The 15,961-nt window shown below is 38.3% G+C and overlaps 1 protein-coding gene across 1 annotated transcript in view; it reads right to left on the reverse strand.

Annotated features, from left to right (window-relative positions):
* The window catches only part of tmem131 (transmembrane protein 131), a 199,055-nt gene that overhangs the window by 25,213 nt on the left and 157,881 nt on the right, over nucleotides 1–15,961 (reverse strand). The window contains exons 29-30 of the mRNA XM_039744684.1: nucleotides 10,829–11,014; nucleotides 10,118–10,276 (exon numbers count right to left, since the gene is read on the reverse strand). Of these exons, the coding sequence (XP_039600618.1) occupies nucleotides 10,118–10,276; nucleotides 10,829–11,014 (345 nt within the window). The remainder of the gene's footprint in view (nucleotides 1–10,117; nucleotides 10,277–10,828; nucleotides 11,015–15,961) is intronic.

Consider the following 15,961-nt stretch of genomic DNA (forward strand, 5'->3'; position numbering starts at 1 on the left):
CTAATAGTTGCCCTATGGACAGATTCCCCCACCTGAACTGTAGATCTCTGCAGATCGTCCAGAGTCACCATGGGCCTCTTGGCTGCATTTCTGATCAGCGCTCTCCTTGTTCGGCCTGTGAGTTTAGGAGGACGACCTTGTCTTGGTAGGTTTACAGTTGTGCCATACTCCTTCCATTTCTGAATGATCGCTTGAACAGTGCTCCGTGGGATGTTCAATGCTTTGGAAATCTTTTTGTAGCCTAAGCCTGCTTTAAAGATCTCAATAACTTTATCCCTGACCTGTCTGGTTTGTTCTTTGGACTTCATGCTGTTGTTGCTCCCAATATTCTCTTAGACAACCTCTGAGGCCGTCACAGAGCAGCTGTATTTGTACTGACATTAGATTACACACAGGTGCACTCTATTTAGTCATTAGCACTCATCAGGCAATGTCTATGGGCAACTGACTGCACTCAGACCAAAGGGGGCTGAATAATTACGCACACCCCACTTTGCAGTTATCTATTTGTAAAAAATGTTTGGAATCATGTATGATTTTTGTTCCACTTCTCAAGTGTACACCACTTTGTATTGGTCTTTCACGTGGAATTCCAATGAAATTGATTCATGTTTGTGGCTGTAATGTGACAAAATGTGGAAACGTTCAAGGGGGCCGAACACTGAATATGAAGTATTTTTGTGAGGTTTTAATTTTTTTCTAAAATATTTACACAAAGAAAATCTGAAATTTTATTACCCTATATTCTACATTAGACTTTACCAGAAATAACTGCACAGTTTTGAAAAATTATAGTTGGTAGTTTTCATGTGATGTTGTATCAGAAAAAAATTAATTTTCTAGATAGTTAACACTTGGCCACACAGACTATTGTGCTACAATTGATGGTTAATTGACTGGCTCAGAACTGAACCTATAAAAGACGTGATTAAAAGTGTGATGCTTTAGCCACTATAACACACTGCATTTCATGTTTTAACATGCATATGACACAACAGAAAAAAGATGAATCTGCAAAATCATACGGATTCAGGATCTCTGCAACTTATGTAAATATTTAATATTTTGATAATGGGTTTTAAATTGTCACTTAAAGGGTATGCTCAGTATTTTTCAAGTCTAAGTTAAATTCTCCAGAAAATCTGGTATATATTAGCTTGCCACCTGAATTGAGCCCCAAAGTGAAGCATATTTTACAGATAAAAACAAAAAACAAAAAAAAAAAAAACAGCCTACTCTAGCATTCTATAATGGAGCTTATTGATACCAAGGTCCCATTATAAAGTAAAACTTAAAATCTATTGAGAACATCCATTTTTTTCAAACAAAAAATGTTAAAGAATATTGAATATTTAAAAGCAGACTGGCTGTGTGCTGCTCTTTATCCAAGTTTGTCTTCCTCTGCAGCACCCTTTCCCTAACAGGACAGCTGCCCTTGCTGCAGCCTGCACAACGAGGAGGTCATCATCAAGAGCTGTTATTGATATAATTGAATGCTGATGCTCAAACAGGTTCGCTTCCCAGGTCCTCCCTTCGTGGAGTTTGCATGTTCTCCCCATGTCTGTGTGGGATTCCTCTGGGTGCACCGATTTCCTCCCACAGTCCAAAGACATGCACGTTAGGTGCACTGGCGATTCTAAATTGTCCATAGTGTGTGCTTGGTGTGTGGGTGTGTGTGTGTGTGTGTGCGCGCCCTGCCCAGGGTTTGATTCCTGCCTTGCGCCCTATGTTGGCTGGGATTGGCTCCAGCAAACCCCCCCCGTGACCCTGTAGTTAGGATATAGCAGGTTGTATAATGGATGGATGATGTTCAAATGTGTATTACTACTCAGCAGCAATAAGACATGCACTTCAGAAAAGATCATACACCTGAAGCTAAGCAGGTCTGGCCTGGCCAATTCTTGGATGGGAGATCAACCAGGGAAAACTTGTGTTACCTGCTGGGAGAGGTTTTAGTGAAGCCAATAGGGAGAGATTACCCTGTGGTCCCAGTGCAGTGATGTGGACACTGTGCTATAAAAATGGCACCGTCCTCCTTAGTGGTCCTGTGGTCTTAGCTGGAATGATAATGCGTGTGTGCGTGCTTCAGTCACACAGAACATTGTTCACTGTAGCATGTCATCAGGTGACAAGAACTGAGCAGGCATTAAAGTCACCCATCCATCTTCATAACCTGCTAAGGAAGGGTTGTGGGGAAGATGGAACCCATTCCAACAAGCATCTGACAAAAGGCAAGAACAATCCAAAGATATTGCACCAGCCTGTAACTGGACAACAATGTACAAAAGTGCTACTTTAAGAACGGCACTCCACCTAAGCTAAATGTGTTAGGACTGTGGAAGGAAACTGGAGCACTTGGGGAGAACATGTAAACTCCACACAGGGAGCATGAGTGACGCACATTCCATTATTCTTCACTACAACACAGCAATGGTACCTCTGTGCTGCCCAATAACATCATTATTATTAGACTGTCCATCCATACATTTCCCGCGGTGTAGCATATTCTAACCAATCATAAGGCGCAAAACAGGAACTACTCCTTTATAACAATAATACCCTAATAAAATAGTTCTAAGGTTATAATAATATTATTAACAGCATCATCATTAATGGCCGACCTCTATATTTTCCATCCATTAATCTAGTCATACATTTTTCTGTCATAGGCACAATAAAAATTAAATCATGCATCTTAAACCTTTAATACAGGGCAGGGTTCTTGAGGCAGCAGGAGCATATCCCAGCAAGCATTGGATGCAAGGCAGGAACACTATCAAAACAAACACACACACATAGAAGCTAAGAAGAATTTAGAAATGTCACCTCAACTAAGTTTAACCAGAAAGAAGTTTAATAAGCTCAGGGCAGATATTTTAACACAGGCAGAGTGGGTTTCACTCTTGCTTCACAGCAACAGGTTTTACATGGAATCTGTAAATGCTCTCTGTTTTTTACAGTTTGAGTGACACTTGATATCAATGTCAGTGAATGTGCTCAGTTCTGTTGTTACCATTTCGCCAGCAAGAGTGATTCATCATGCATTAATGGAATAAAAAAATGAAATCATTGGATAATTGGTTTGTGGTGCTTCCATCAGTTCTGTAACACACTTAAGTTTTTTTTTTTGGATCGAAAATATGCAAGACAACATGGAAAAGTTTTCTAGGCTCTTTCAAAAATATCTGCAGTTTAATCGATAATATAACATGGTGTAATCAGTTCAGTTGAGATTTACTGTTGTGTGCACAAAGTACAATGAAGCTCACGTTCCGAAGGCTACGTAATATAACACAGAATGTAAAGGACTGGGAGATGGTAGTGTTCAGCATACAACTGAACCATGGCAGCTGCTGCAAGCAGACAGACGAGAAAGAAATTAAATCCTTATCTCAAGGAAACAGTACCAAGAATCTGTGATTAAGAGAATTATTTCTAGTTTCATTTCATTATCTCAAGAATGTCTCAAATGCAGAAGTCAGGTTTTCTTAATTTGAAACCTTCTTCAAAGTGGACATATTTGGTAAATTGTAATGGTTTTTATTTCACCTTTGGACCCCGACACCCTTTAGACCAATTGTAAACTGTAAGAACAGAAAAGTTATTTTTAAAATTTATGAAAAAACTTCAATTTGGAACATAATTTCAAGTGGCAAATTAATATATTCCATGATTGTGAAGAAATAACTTTGACTGAACTTGCACTTTAAGATATTTAAAAGAAAGGAACAGCTTTCAGAAAGTAAGCTATAAGTCATTTGTAAGAATTTACTTTCTCTGGCCATCTATGATAAAGAGGGGGAGAAATGACCAGAGTGTACTAGCCGATGACCTAATTACCTGAAATGTTCTGACTTGGCTGGCAGTGACACAGTCAGGCATTATGCAAATATATTGCTGTTGGTATAAAATAGCCCCAGGAGCGTTTCTTGATACACTTCTGCTGAATAATTTGTTGGCTAAAAGTATTCAATTTTAGAGAGAGAGAGGGGATATTCAGTAATATTCATAATGGCACCAATAATAATATTTACAATAATTGGAGATTGCAAAGTAAATTGAAGAGCCACCTGGTAGCAAGCATCTACCCTGGTTGTATTGGTATTGTCACTTTACTTTGTTTATATATCTGCACAATTTAAATTTTAACTCAATCTATACAGTAATCCCTCGCTATATCTCACTTCGACTCTATCGCGGATTTTAAATGTAAGCACATCTAAATATATATCATGGATTTTTCGCTGGTTCACGGCTTTCTGTGGACAATGTGTCTTTTAATTTATGGTATTTGCTTCCTCAGTTTGTTTGCCCAGTTGATTTCATACAAGGGACGCTATTGGCGGATGGCTTAGAAGCTACCCAATCAGAGAATGTATTACATATTAACTAAAACTCCTCAATGATATAAGATATGCTTCCCGCGCGGTGCTTGATTGTTTGCTTCTCTCTATCTCTCTCACTCTCTCTGCCTGACGGAGGGGGTGTGAGCAGAAGGGCTGTTTGCACAGAGGCTGTTTCCCTAGAAGATACTGACGCTCCTCTACAAAATGGCGCTTTATCGAGGTGCTTCTGCATACTTAAAAGCACGTATTGATTTTTTGATCGTTTGCTTTTCTTAGCGAGCGCTCTCTCTGACATTCTCTGCTCCTGACGGCGCTCCTTTGAAGATAAGATATGTTTGCATTCTTTTAATTGTGAGAAAGAACTGCCATCTCAGTCTTGTCATGGAGCACAGTTTAAACTTTTGAATAAAAGGTGTTATTTCATGTCTAGAGGGCTCTAATAATGTTAACAGTGTGGGGGAGTTTATAAGGGCTTAAAATATATAAAAAAAATAACCATACAAACATATGGTTTCTACTTCTGATTTTTCACCTATCGCGGGGGGGTCTGGAACGCAACCCCCGCGATCGAGGAGGGATTACTGTATATGAATACATGTGTAACTTTCCCTCCTACCATTTCAAATACTCCTATCTAGTTGCCTGTGGTTATAGAATGAAAAAGAAAAATGGCACTAAAGTAGTATTCAACACTGACATAGTGGTAAGAGTATGGGATTTGGTGCATTCTGCTAAGGTCTCCAGATTAAGTATAAAATGATAGAGGGTCATCCTAGGACAGAAGACTTGGCAGGATTTAGGGTGTGTATGCTTTGCATCTAGTTTGTGAACACTGTTTTGATGGGTATGTGTGTACTAGTGTTGCAGCAATACTTTTTTACTGATACCAGCTTTCACACCATAGTAATGCATTTAGGGATAAATTATTTATTTGGTGTGGTGGGGGTCCATAATGAATAGATATAAAAGGCAGTATAACATGAGAATTATACCATAGATTTGAGGCAATCTGTTAAGGTCTACCTAATAAAAAGTGTACAAGAATATGTCCACTGTAAGACCCTACACCACAACAAAACAGGGGAAAATGGTAGAATTCGCTATAACTTCCTATGTTATTACAGCTTTTTGGAAAGGAGAAGACATGCCTATTTTACATAGTGAAATTAACCGTATTTTGTTCTCTCTTTACCAAGAAACTATATTCAAAATGGGTATCAAAACATGCAAATAATGACTGGTTGACTCAGAAGTCTTGTTTAACCAGGGCTGAACTGGACACTGAATATACAGTACACCCTTGAAATTCGCGGCGGTTATGGAAGTGGTAACAAAAAATAGCTATTTTTATACTTTAAACCCTAAATATGCCCCCAAAACACTTTAATTTCATTTCAACCTCAGCTTAATACATTACTTAAAAAAAAAAAAATGTAAAGGTAAACCCGCAGTACTAGAATGTAAAATACCAATGTTACTGCTATATGTACTGTAATTCATGCAAGCACGTTTTCATTGCCAGAAGCCTTAGAAGGTGCAGGGCATTTCAATGGCATCTTGGGGCTTTAACCCTTAAACTGCCACATACTTGGGGGTTAATGCATCCCTGGACACCAAATACTTTTTTGCTGTACTTTTTAAGTAAACATCACAATTCACAAAGAAATAGTGAAATTTTAATGGAACACTTTTTTCATTCAAAGAGCATCACAATTATTGCAACACTGATCATTCTACACACTGCCAATGAACTGTAAAAACTATTTAAATAACTACTGGAACAATATGTACAAGGTGCAATTGACGCCATTGATGAAATTCAATAAATCACCGAGCCAACTCCGCTTGAACTGGCTGCACGCAAGCACACAGAGGTAAATGCTGACTCAGGCAGGCTAGCCTAATGCAGAGGCTCAGTCCCAGAGACAGTGAGACTGCAGTGCTGCAGGGGCTGACACTGATCATGAGCTGGCTGCTCAACGAATATATGGCACTGACTGATCAGCTTCGGCGTGCTGGTAAATTGCACTGGGAACCAACAATAGCGGTGTTCAATGAATGTACGTCGCCGAATATACTCGACTCCTACGTGCTGGCAAATGGAACTGGGAAACGACTATAACCAGTTGCGGCGGTTTAAAGATTAAGAAGAAGAAAACTGAGAATACGAGGACACTCAGTTGGAGATGCGTCACTGGGCAGCAGTCAATCAACAGCAAGGAGAAATTAATAACACTGTAGCCGTCCGGTGCAGCCAAGTTTCACTCTGTCGAGAAGACGGCGATTTATTTATTTTATGATGGAGATTCCAGAGATGCGGGTTCAGGAGTGCTCCTTTCTTCGCAGGATAGCAATGAATCCACTTACCGTTATCATGTACACAGGCAGATGGCAGACAACCCAGACCCCAACCACGAAATGATCCAGGACAAAACGAATAAGTACAGGTAACCCAACAGAAGGCAGGCAGAGAGACAGCAACTTGAAACACAAATTAAAATACCTTTTTTTTTTTCTTTTCATCACGGCCCCCTTTTTAAAAGCCACTCTAACATCCTTTGACCCCAACAGCCCCTGCATCCTCAGCAGAAGACCAATCGGAGCCATTGCAGGGACTGCTGGGAGTTACAGTTTCAAATTCTACTAGAGTACGCTCTTGGATTGGCTACTTTCACCATCCCAAGCCGCGTTTTCCTCTACGGTTGCTTCCTGTTCTCTCTACAGTGCAGTATTGCCACGAAAAAAGCCATAAAAATTGGGGAAGACATTTGCAGTTTCCACTAACAATTATTAGTTAGGTTCTAAGGAAAAATCCCCAAATGACTAAGGCTACGAACCCTGAACCGCAACTTCGCGGGGGTCTACTGTACTCCCTTTATTTATTGTACAAATTCTAACAGCAAACATTTGCATACAGCCACACTTGTGTACTGTGGTTGGTATTCTTCTATCAATGAAGACAGGATTGTGCCGTTTGCCAACAGTCAGACTACTACTACACATAAGTGCACAGAATAATTTAAAAACCTTAAGGATAAAAATACCCAAAAAGTTCATCTTTACACTATGCAAAAATACCACACTCTGGAATTTAAATGTTACATGAAAATGTTAAAAAATGTGAAACTTACTTAGATAATGCCCATAAAAAAGTCTCCATATATGTGCTTGTTGTTTACCGTAATATTTTTTTAAATTTGTAATAAACAATGCAGTACTTGGCCTATGTATGTGATACTTTCAGATGGCAAATTTGTAACATACTATGCAATGCAGTTCAATTCCCATTTCCACTTCTCTCATCCAATCAGCTTTTTTCCTTTATTTACATGTTTGTCTCATGGTAAAATGAATAATCTAAATTTTCACAACCATCATTGAGGTATTATGTCAATTGTTTAAAACTATGTAATTACCAAAAAGGTAACTTGCTAAATGTTTAATTTTTTTAATCTCCTACAATGACTAATTTGGTTGCCTGTGACACACATAAAATATGGAATAATTATTTCTACATATTGCGAATATGATACTTTAGAGTAAAAATCAAAGTTACATTCCATTGATGCAGAAACTCACAAGAATGCATACAGATACTTAGCTGCCAACCACAAAACATACTTTACAAACAGTTTAAACATGTCTATGTCAAAACCCAAGGATCCTAAGTCTCTTAATTGAGGACATTATTTTTAAATGTTTCTATATTATAATAAAAAAATCCTGGGGTGAGACGTGACTTTTCCAGAGAGATACTTTCACGTCCTGTGAGATGAGAATTTGTGCCAAGAGATTTAACCATGCCCTGGGCCGGAAATAAAAGACAGTGTAGAAGACAAAGTAGAATGTCATAAAGAATTCAAAAACATTGGCGTGATACACATGTAGAGCAGGTTAGAAATAATGAAAGTACAGGCTGTACCCAGGGTTACGTACAAGATAGGGACTGTAGGTTTGTACTTAAGTTGAACTTGTATACAAGTCAGAACAGGTACATTATTTTAATAAATGCTATTGTTGACCGACTGTAACCAAGTGCTGTGCCAATGAATGATGGAGTTTCACCTCTCTCTGACCTTTTTATTATTTCTAATTTATTTTTAATGATGATGGTTTTTCTCTTTACTCTATCACCAGCACTTGCATCATATTTGTGTTTCAGAGACATTCTTAAAGGGTGAAGACAAAAGGTTAAGATGAGCTCTTCTTGTTCTGCACAGCACTCTACACGCTATCACAGCAGGAAGGCACCCATCCTCAGAACGGCTGATGTACTGACAAGAGAAAACTTCCTGCTATGTACATAACAGTACAAGCAGGCTTGCAATATTGAGAATGAATGGGGGTGGCGAGGGGCGGTTCATCACCAGCCCACCTCACAGTCACCTCCACTACAGTATGCTGCCTGCAGCGTCTGCCCAAACACGGTGCAGCCAAAGGCGGGTAGTGAATCGCCGCCCACCACCACCATCACCACCCCCCATTCAACAGGCATCCATCCGAGGCACACTACAATGATACCCTACACTGCCCCATTCACCCTCAATGGCCTCCGTTCAGCCACAACTGGGTCACTGCTTGCAGCATTACCAGCTGCCCACCGAGAACGAACAGGACAGCCATGTGTGGAGGGCGGGCAGTGAAACCACTTGAGGCAGGGAGCTGCCCAAGGGGCACTACACTGTGCAAGCAGCTTTCATAACTGATATACATGTATCTTACCATGCATTTTGTACCAATAATCATTGCTGTGCAAAAGTATTTGCTCCCTTACAAATTCATAAAAGAGAGAACTAAAAAGTAAAGGCAACTTGCATTTACTTGCCTACAGTTATGGGTATTAAAGGGTAAGTTATAACATGTTTCAACATAGTCTCCCTGCAGGCTGAGTTACTTGTATCATTTCACTAACTTCTTCAGTCCTTGGGAGAAGGTTTTTGGCTATTCCCCATTCTGTATCTGCACCACTTCATTAACCTCATTATCAGAGGTGAACCTGAGACTACATTGAAACTCTAAGTGGACAAAGATGTGACAGTTACATGGTGCCAAATCAGAGCTGCAAGGGGGATACGGAAAAGATGTGACAGTCACATGGTGCCAAATCAGAGCTGCAAGGGGGATACGGAAAACGTTCAAACCACAGCTGTTGCATTGGCTCCACTATTGCGGCCACTGCATGAGTATGTGTGTTGTCATGGAGCAGCAAGACTCTTTTTGACAGTGTCTTTCGCTGCAAACTACAGGTTTCAGTTCAATTTAACAGGGCCGGCTGTTATTAGGTTTGCCAATGTTGAATCAGGCCTGATTGATTCTACTTATCAATTAAGTCCGGTTAGCTGTTGGAGTGAGTAACTAAGGAGGAAACTGCATTTTAACCTGGGCAATATAGGTGTTAAATAATTTTATCACTTATAGTTAAGCAGGGATTAAGAAATGATATTGTGCATTCATGTGGCAAAAATCCTTTGACAAGAGCTATATAGGTGCTGTATAATTTGTATATACTAAGTAGCAATTTAGAAATGGCGTCAAAAGTTGATTATGGTGCCTTTCAACTAATACTACATACATTTTGTCTAAAGACATGAGGCTGTTCACTTTACAAAAACAGAATATCAGGAACTAGTCAAACAACCTGCAGTGTTGTGAAAAAAAAATAATTCCCTTAATGTCAGGGGTAAAATTAAGGATTACAAACTTTTAGTAAGAGAAGTAAGACAAAGAATAAAAACTGTACAGATTGAAGCTGTAAATAGCATTGAACTTACTTTCCATTTGGAGATATTCCTACTATTCTCCTGAGATCAAATGGTCTCCCCAAATCCAAAGGATGGTTAGAAGCTTCAAAAGACAAGCGTCTCCTAAAAGGCTCCCATATGCCTAATGCTTCCAAGTAGGCTGTGCCAATTACCAAAAGGAACATAAAACTGCAAATAAGGAGTTAAGTAACAGTATTTAATCAACATTTTACACACATATAATTTGTTTGCTATTTGTAAGGAGGGACGTTTTTCACTTGACACCTTAAATAAACTGCATATTACACTAACACCTACATGAGAAATACAGAGAACAAAAATACAGCAGTTTCTTAATTTAAATGGAAAAAAAAAAATCAATATTCTGCAGTATACTTTCTATAATTTTCAGGCACAATACAATTGCCCAGGGACATTAAGCAGAGTAATTTATTCTGTTCATTTGCCAGTTTTTTTTTATTAATATCAAGAAGAAATTTGAAAAACAACAGTTAGACTCAATCTAAACCATGCCTGACCTATGGTAAAAAGTGAAGACATGATATATTAAGGATCATTTTCCTTTCCTTCCTTCATCTTTCTCATTTTCCACTTCCTTCTTCCGACACTATTCTGATAGGGATCGCTCATTTTATGAGCAAGTTCAATTGTATTTCTAAAAGCCTGCAGATTTCTGCTACAACTACAACTTTTGGGGAAAAAATAATCCAAAGCCATTACCTCATTATTACAGAGATGATTATGTATAGGCCCAGTTCCCAATTGGGACGAGGAAGTGTTTCCGCACATGCTGACAACATATGATATGGAAGAGATGCATTTAATACAAATACAAATTCTGTGCCACCAGCTGTAATGAGCTTTAGTTCCCGAATGATTCTTGAAGCAGTAAAATCAGGAGTGAACCTTAAATAAAAATAAATTAAAATCAACATTAATTTTGTATTACACTAAAATACAAGAAAATATTGTATAATAAAATCTGAACACTCAATATTTTATCTTCATGTATTTATTATTATTCTATGGGGATTACAGGTGCTGTATTGCGATACATTGGAAGTTACAATCCGTGTGCAGATGGGAGCCTAAACTCAGTCAAAGCAAAGGAACAGGCCAAGACACTTGATTTTAAGACTAGTGTTTCATTATGACAGTATATGCTGAATTATGCAGCAAGTGACCTGGCTGATTGAATCTGATCATTTCAAAGAGTGATTTAAATTAAATAAAAATCTTAACCTGAAACTAAGCGATATCTGCATGCAACTTAAGGCATTTACACATTTACTTTAGTACCTGACCGAATAATGTTGCATATCAACAGGATATTTGAATAGCTTCCTACAGCAGTCTTAAGCTAAATATATCATTCAGACAGTTATTTTTTAAAGATTTATTAATTGATTTATTGATTAATTTTGTTTAATTAAAAACCTGCAAATGTCACTGTCTACTGGTCTGAGGATAAAAATTTGTAATTTGGGTAACTGTATAGTGTAGGAAAACAGCTACACCATCATCAAAATTTACAAAGCAAGTTGAACTGCCTAATATATTCCCATAAAATGAGGAATATGCAGCTGTTAGTTTACATTGTCATGATGCTAAAACACCATTTTAAAAGGAAAGACACAAGAAGTGCACATAGGTCACCACCCCCTTTCTGTACCTTTTTTTATAGGATACTCTGAAAACAAGAAAAAAAAAAAAGAATTTAGCTTATTCCATTTTTATAAGTGAAAATACAGGCTGAGTATCCATAATTCGAAAATTCAAAAGTTTGAGTGTTGATACGATGTCACATGTAAACATATGCAAAAAAAAAAAAATGTACACATAATTTACTTTACACATCTCTATCATCACTTAAATGGGTCTCTCGTAAAGCTTAGAGACACAATTGATGATCCTGGGGTTGGAAGGACTGGATACCACTGTGAAGCATTGGGTGCTGCTAAGCAATGAAACGCATCTGTAGAGCTTCATCCCCTGTGAAGTGACATATCATACTTGTGTGACAGTTCAAAAGTGATGAGTGGCACCATTAAAACTGCTGTATGTCAGGTAAAAACAGATTGATGTACTTCTCCTCTAGGGATTAATAGAATGTTACCGCTCACGGTCAACAAAAAGAGCTCATTCATGCTAGGTGCCCTTATTGCACTACGAATTCAGTAAATTGCTCTGGTTACAACAGGAAAACCTGATAGTGTTGCAAATTGCGTTTTTATGTTCGCATAAACATGGTATGTTTTTTGTATGAGGACCCACACCATACGAAAACTGAATATAACATGCAGCAGGCATGAGAAAGTGAAGGTTGGCAGAGATATTCCTGACCTGTTGGTGAGGTCTCAAAGAAGTGAAAACATGTAGCCAATACAAACTGACAACCAAAAAGGTTCAAAACTGCAAATACACACATTTGTCCTTTATAAAAGGGAACTAAAAAAGGATATGCATTGTATTCATCGCTTTTGAAGTTTAAGTTTGTTACAGTAATGCACATTATAATAGGGCAACTACTATCATTTTCATAAATGCAGGGACATAGGAGAAGTGCTAATTGTGATGGTACAAGCTGGCTATAGAAATGATAACAGCAAACAGGAGCAACGGGCAAAATGTAAGAAGCCAGCTTGAACCAGTGAGTGTAGAGGTAAGGCTCATGCAAAGAGTGATGACAGAGGAGGAAGGTTATGGTGAAAGGAAAGTGATAAGCATGATAGTGTGGTAGGGTGAATATTGCGAGTGAGAATGGATGGATAAAGAGTCTCTGTATTAGTTAGCCATGTATAATGACCCTTACAACAAGAGTAAAGGCATTTCCCATGACTAGAACACTGGGGAAGACTTTACATGGTTAAGCTCACATTTCTTTAGAACTTGTTTTGTCCCTCATCACCCCTACCTCCCTCTTTTTGAAACTCGTACCCTAATTGTTTTTTTTTTCTTTTAAACTGCATTCTTTAGCTTACATTTCTTCCCTTTCCTTTATCTCAGCTCAGTGATTAGAATTATTATACATAGGAGCTGTCATTTAGCTGGTGTGGCTACATTTCCATACATGATCAAGGGTGTCCACATCTTATTTTATTATATATGCAAACATTCCAAAATACTTTTGATCCCAGGCATTTCATCAGATTAGGGGTACCCAACTGTACAATTTTAAGAGATTCTGAAAATTAGTATTACAACAATGATATACCTTATTTCAATAAACCTCTACAAATGCAAATGTTAATTTACTCAAATATTAAACTATTAATTGAAGATCACACAACAAATTTTGTTGCCTGCCCCTTCAATCAGCTTTGATGATTTTGATTAGTTCAGAATAAAATCAGCTGTTTTACAGTATTCCTGAGAATTGTATTTCAAAGCAAATAATTCATACTGGCCATAAATGAGTTTTTTTTTTAAAAACACAAAAGTTATAGAATGACTAATATAGCCTATGACATGCAGTTTAAGGCATAAAGCAACATGCAGTGCTTACCTAGATCAGGCAGTTGCCCCTCAAGAGATGCAATTAAGAGGCTAACATCTTAGTGGCAAAGGTTTATCATTGTATGCATAACAAAAGAATTTTACAAGCTCTATACAAATTGTGTCTGAGACTGGCAATAAAAAAAAAACACTCCTTTAAAATTCACCCACCAAGCTTTGTTTATGTTTTACTAAAAGGTGCCGTAGGGATTCTGTGGCCAAGTAGCAAAATATGCCTCGGAACAAAATAAACTTTTTTCGCGGAAAAAAAACAAAAAACAATGCATCTTACTATCTTAAAATCACTATTCATACAGAAAGGCACTATGGTGGCAATATCTTGTTGTGAGGATGTTTCGTTTTAACTGGGATTGAGGCCTTTGTCAGGTTCAGATAGGAACTTGAAGATGGCTCAATATTCAAAATGATCGTTGTTTGGAACACACGCATTTCATGTCTGTTCCGTTTCTACAGTAATCTGTGTCAACACATTGTTAAAACAGAAACGTTTTTTATATTCTAGTAGTAGATGACAAAATGTAGGCATAAACTATATAGTGTATGAAGCCTGAAGTCCAAATAGCAAAGAAACATTTTCACAAGAATAACACAATTGCGCTTTTATTCAAAAATATAACTGCAGAAACAAAAAGCCGCCTTAACATGCGACATTGACAGCAGCTTATTTTAACTGCCTCCGTGGTTCAACAGACTCACTTCCCGCTTGGGAGTCAAAAGGTTACGAGTTCGATCCTGCGCCCCTCCATTTTGAGAAGTAAACTGCTCTTAGTCTTACTATTTTAGAATAAAAGCATACATTTGATTTCAGTCTGTAACAGCCGGTGCAATTTATGATCCTTGTAAAGGTTAGCTTTTTTTTTTATTCACTTTTCATTCTCTCAGTCGCGTTCAGAATCAATCCATACAACCCCATCTGACATGGCTGTTTTCACTAAAGACGCGCTATAGCTCTGCAGTGTACCACGATGCATACTAACCCCCAAACCGGTTCTGACACACAAACGCTGGCGAAGCTGCCTTCTTCGTATCTCACCGTCACTTGCTTTTCTTTTTTTTCAGTTTTATTGAGTGTTCCTGCCAGTCCCCGCAAGTTGCTGTATGCCGTTTCTTTTGTACTCCAGGACATGCAGAGGAAAGAATGGTAAAAAGCAGTAACTTCGGCGCTATATGCAATCATCAGACACTCCCCATCTGCCCGTGTCATTCAAACACAGGAACATATATTGGTGTAAAAGTATAACAAAAGTGCACTTTTATTCAAGTGCACTTTTTCCATCGCCTTTTCCTGTAAGAAGCAATGTACACACTTCTCTCTATGCTGTGGTTTCTATTACACACCTGAAAGAAAGAGACAATATATGTGAAAATATAAACGCACTAATGCAATATTATTTGAAAACTAACAGCGCCAGATCGGGTGTGAATTTATGCAGGAACTGGAAATTCTCTGATGCGGGACCTTCCCCCAGGGAAGAAAGTACAGTGTCAGGTGCTCATTCAGTGTAATAGAAACCATAGCACAGAGAGGTGTGTACATGGCAACAAGTACACGTGTCGTAAATGTAGGAAGGACGGTCCTTGGGTGTGTGGGAACTGTTAATATTTGAATGTGATTATTTTATATAGCACGGAATGAAAATCAGCACTTCTTAGCATTGCACCATGCAAGCTGTCGATCAATCACCTAATGTAACTTGCTTTCTTTTTTCTTCGGTTATACAGGTAGTCTTGAATAAAAGTGCACTTGTTTTGTTTGCAAAATGAAGTGTCTGCGTGCACTTTTCGTGGCATTACACGTGTATTTTTTGAGCATGCCCGTTTGAGCAGTATAAAAAGTATTGAAAAGTATAACAAAACAACGGGCAGATGGGGAGTGTCTGATGATTGCATATAGCGCCGAACTTACTGCTCTTTACCATTCTCTCCTCTGCATGCCCTGGAGTACAAAAGAAACAGAATACAGACGCGCTATAGCTCTGCGTTGTACCACGATGCATACTAACGCAAAAGGGTTCTGACACACAGACGCTGGCGAAGCTGCCTTCTTCGTATCTCACCGTCACTTGATTTTCTTTTTATTCAGTTTTATTGAGTGTTCCTGCCAGTCCCGGCATGTTGTGAAAATATCCAGCATACAGCATGTATTTTCTCTTTCTTTCAGGTGTGTAATAGAAACCACAGCATAGAGAGAAGTGTGTACATTGCTTCTTACAGGAAAAGGCGATGGAAAAAGTGCACTTGAATAAAAGTGCACTTTTGTTATACTTTACACCAATATATGTTCCTGTGTTTGAACGACACAGGCAGATGGGGAGTGTCTGATGATTGCATATAGCC

The sequence above is a fragment of the Polypterus senegalus genome, chromosome 2 (assembly GCF_016835505.1).
Source record: "Polypterus senegalus isolate Bchr_013 chromosome 2, ASM1683550v1, whole genome shotgun sequence".
Taxonomy (NCBI): domain Eukaryota; kingdom Metazoa; phylum Chordata; class Cladistia; order Polypteriformes; family Polypteridae; genus Polypterus; species Polypterus senegalus.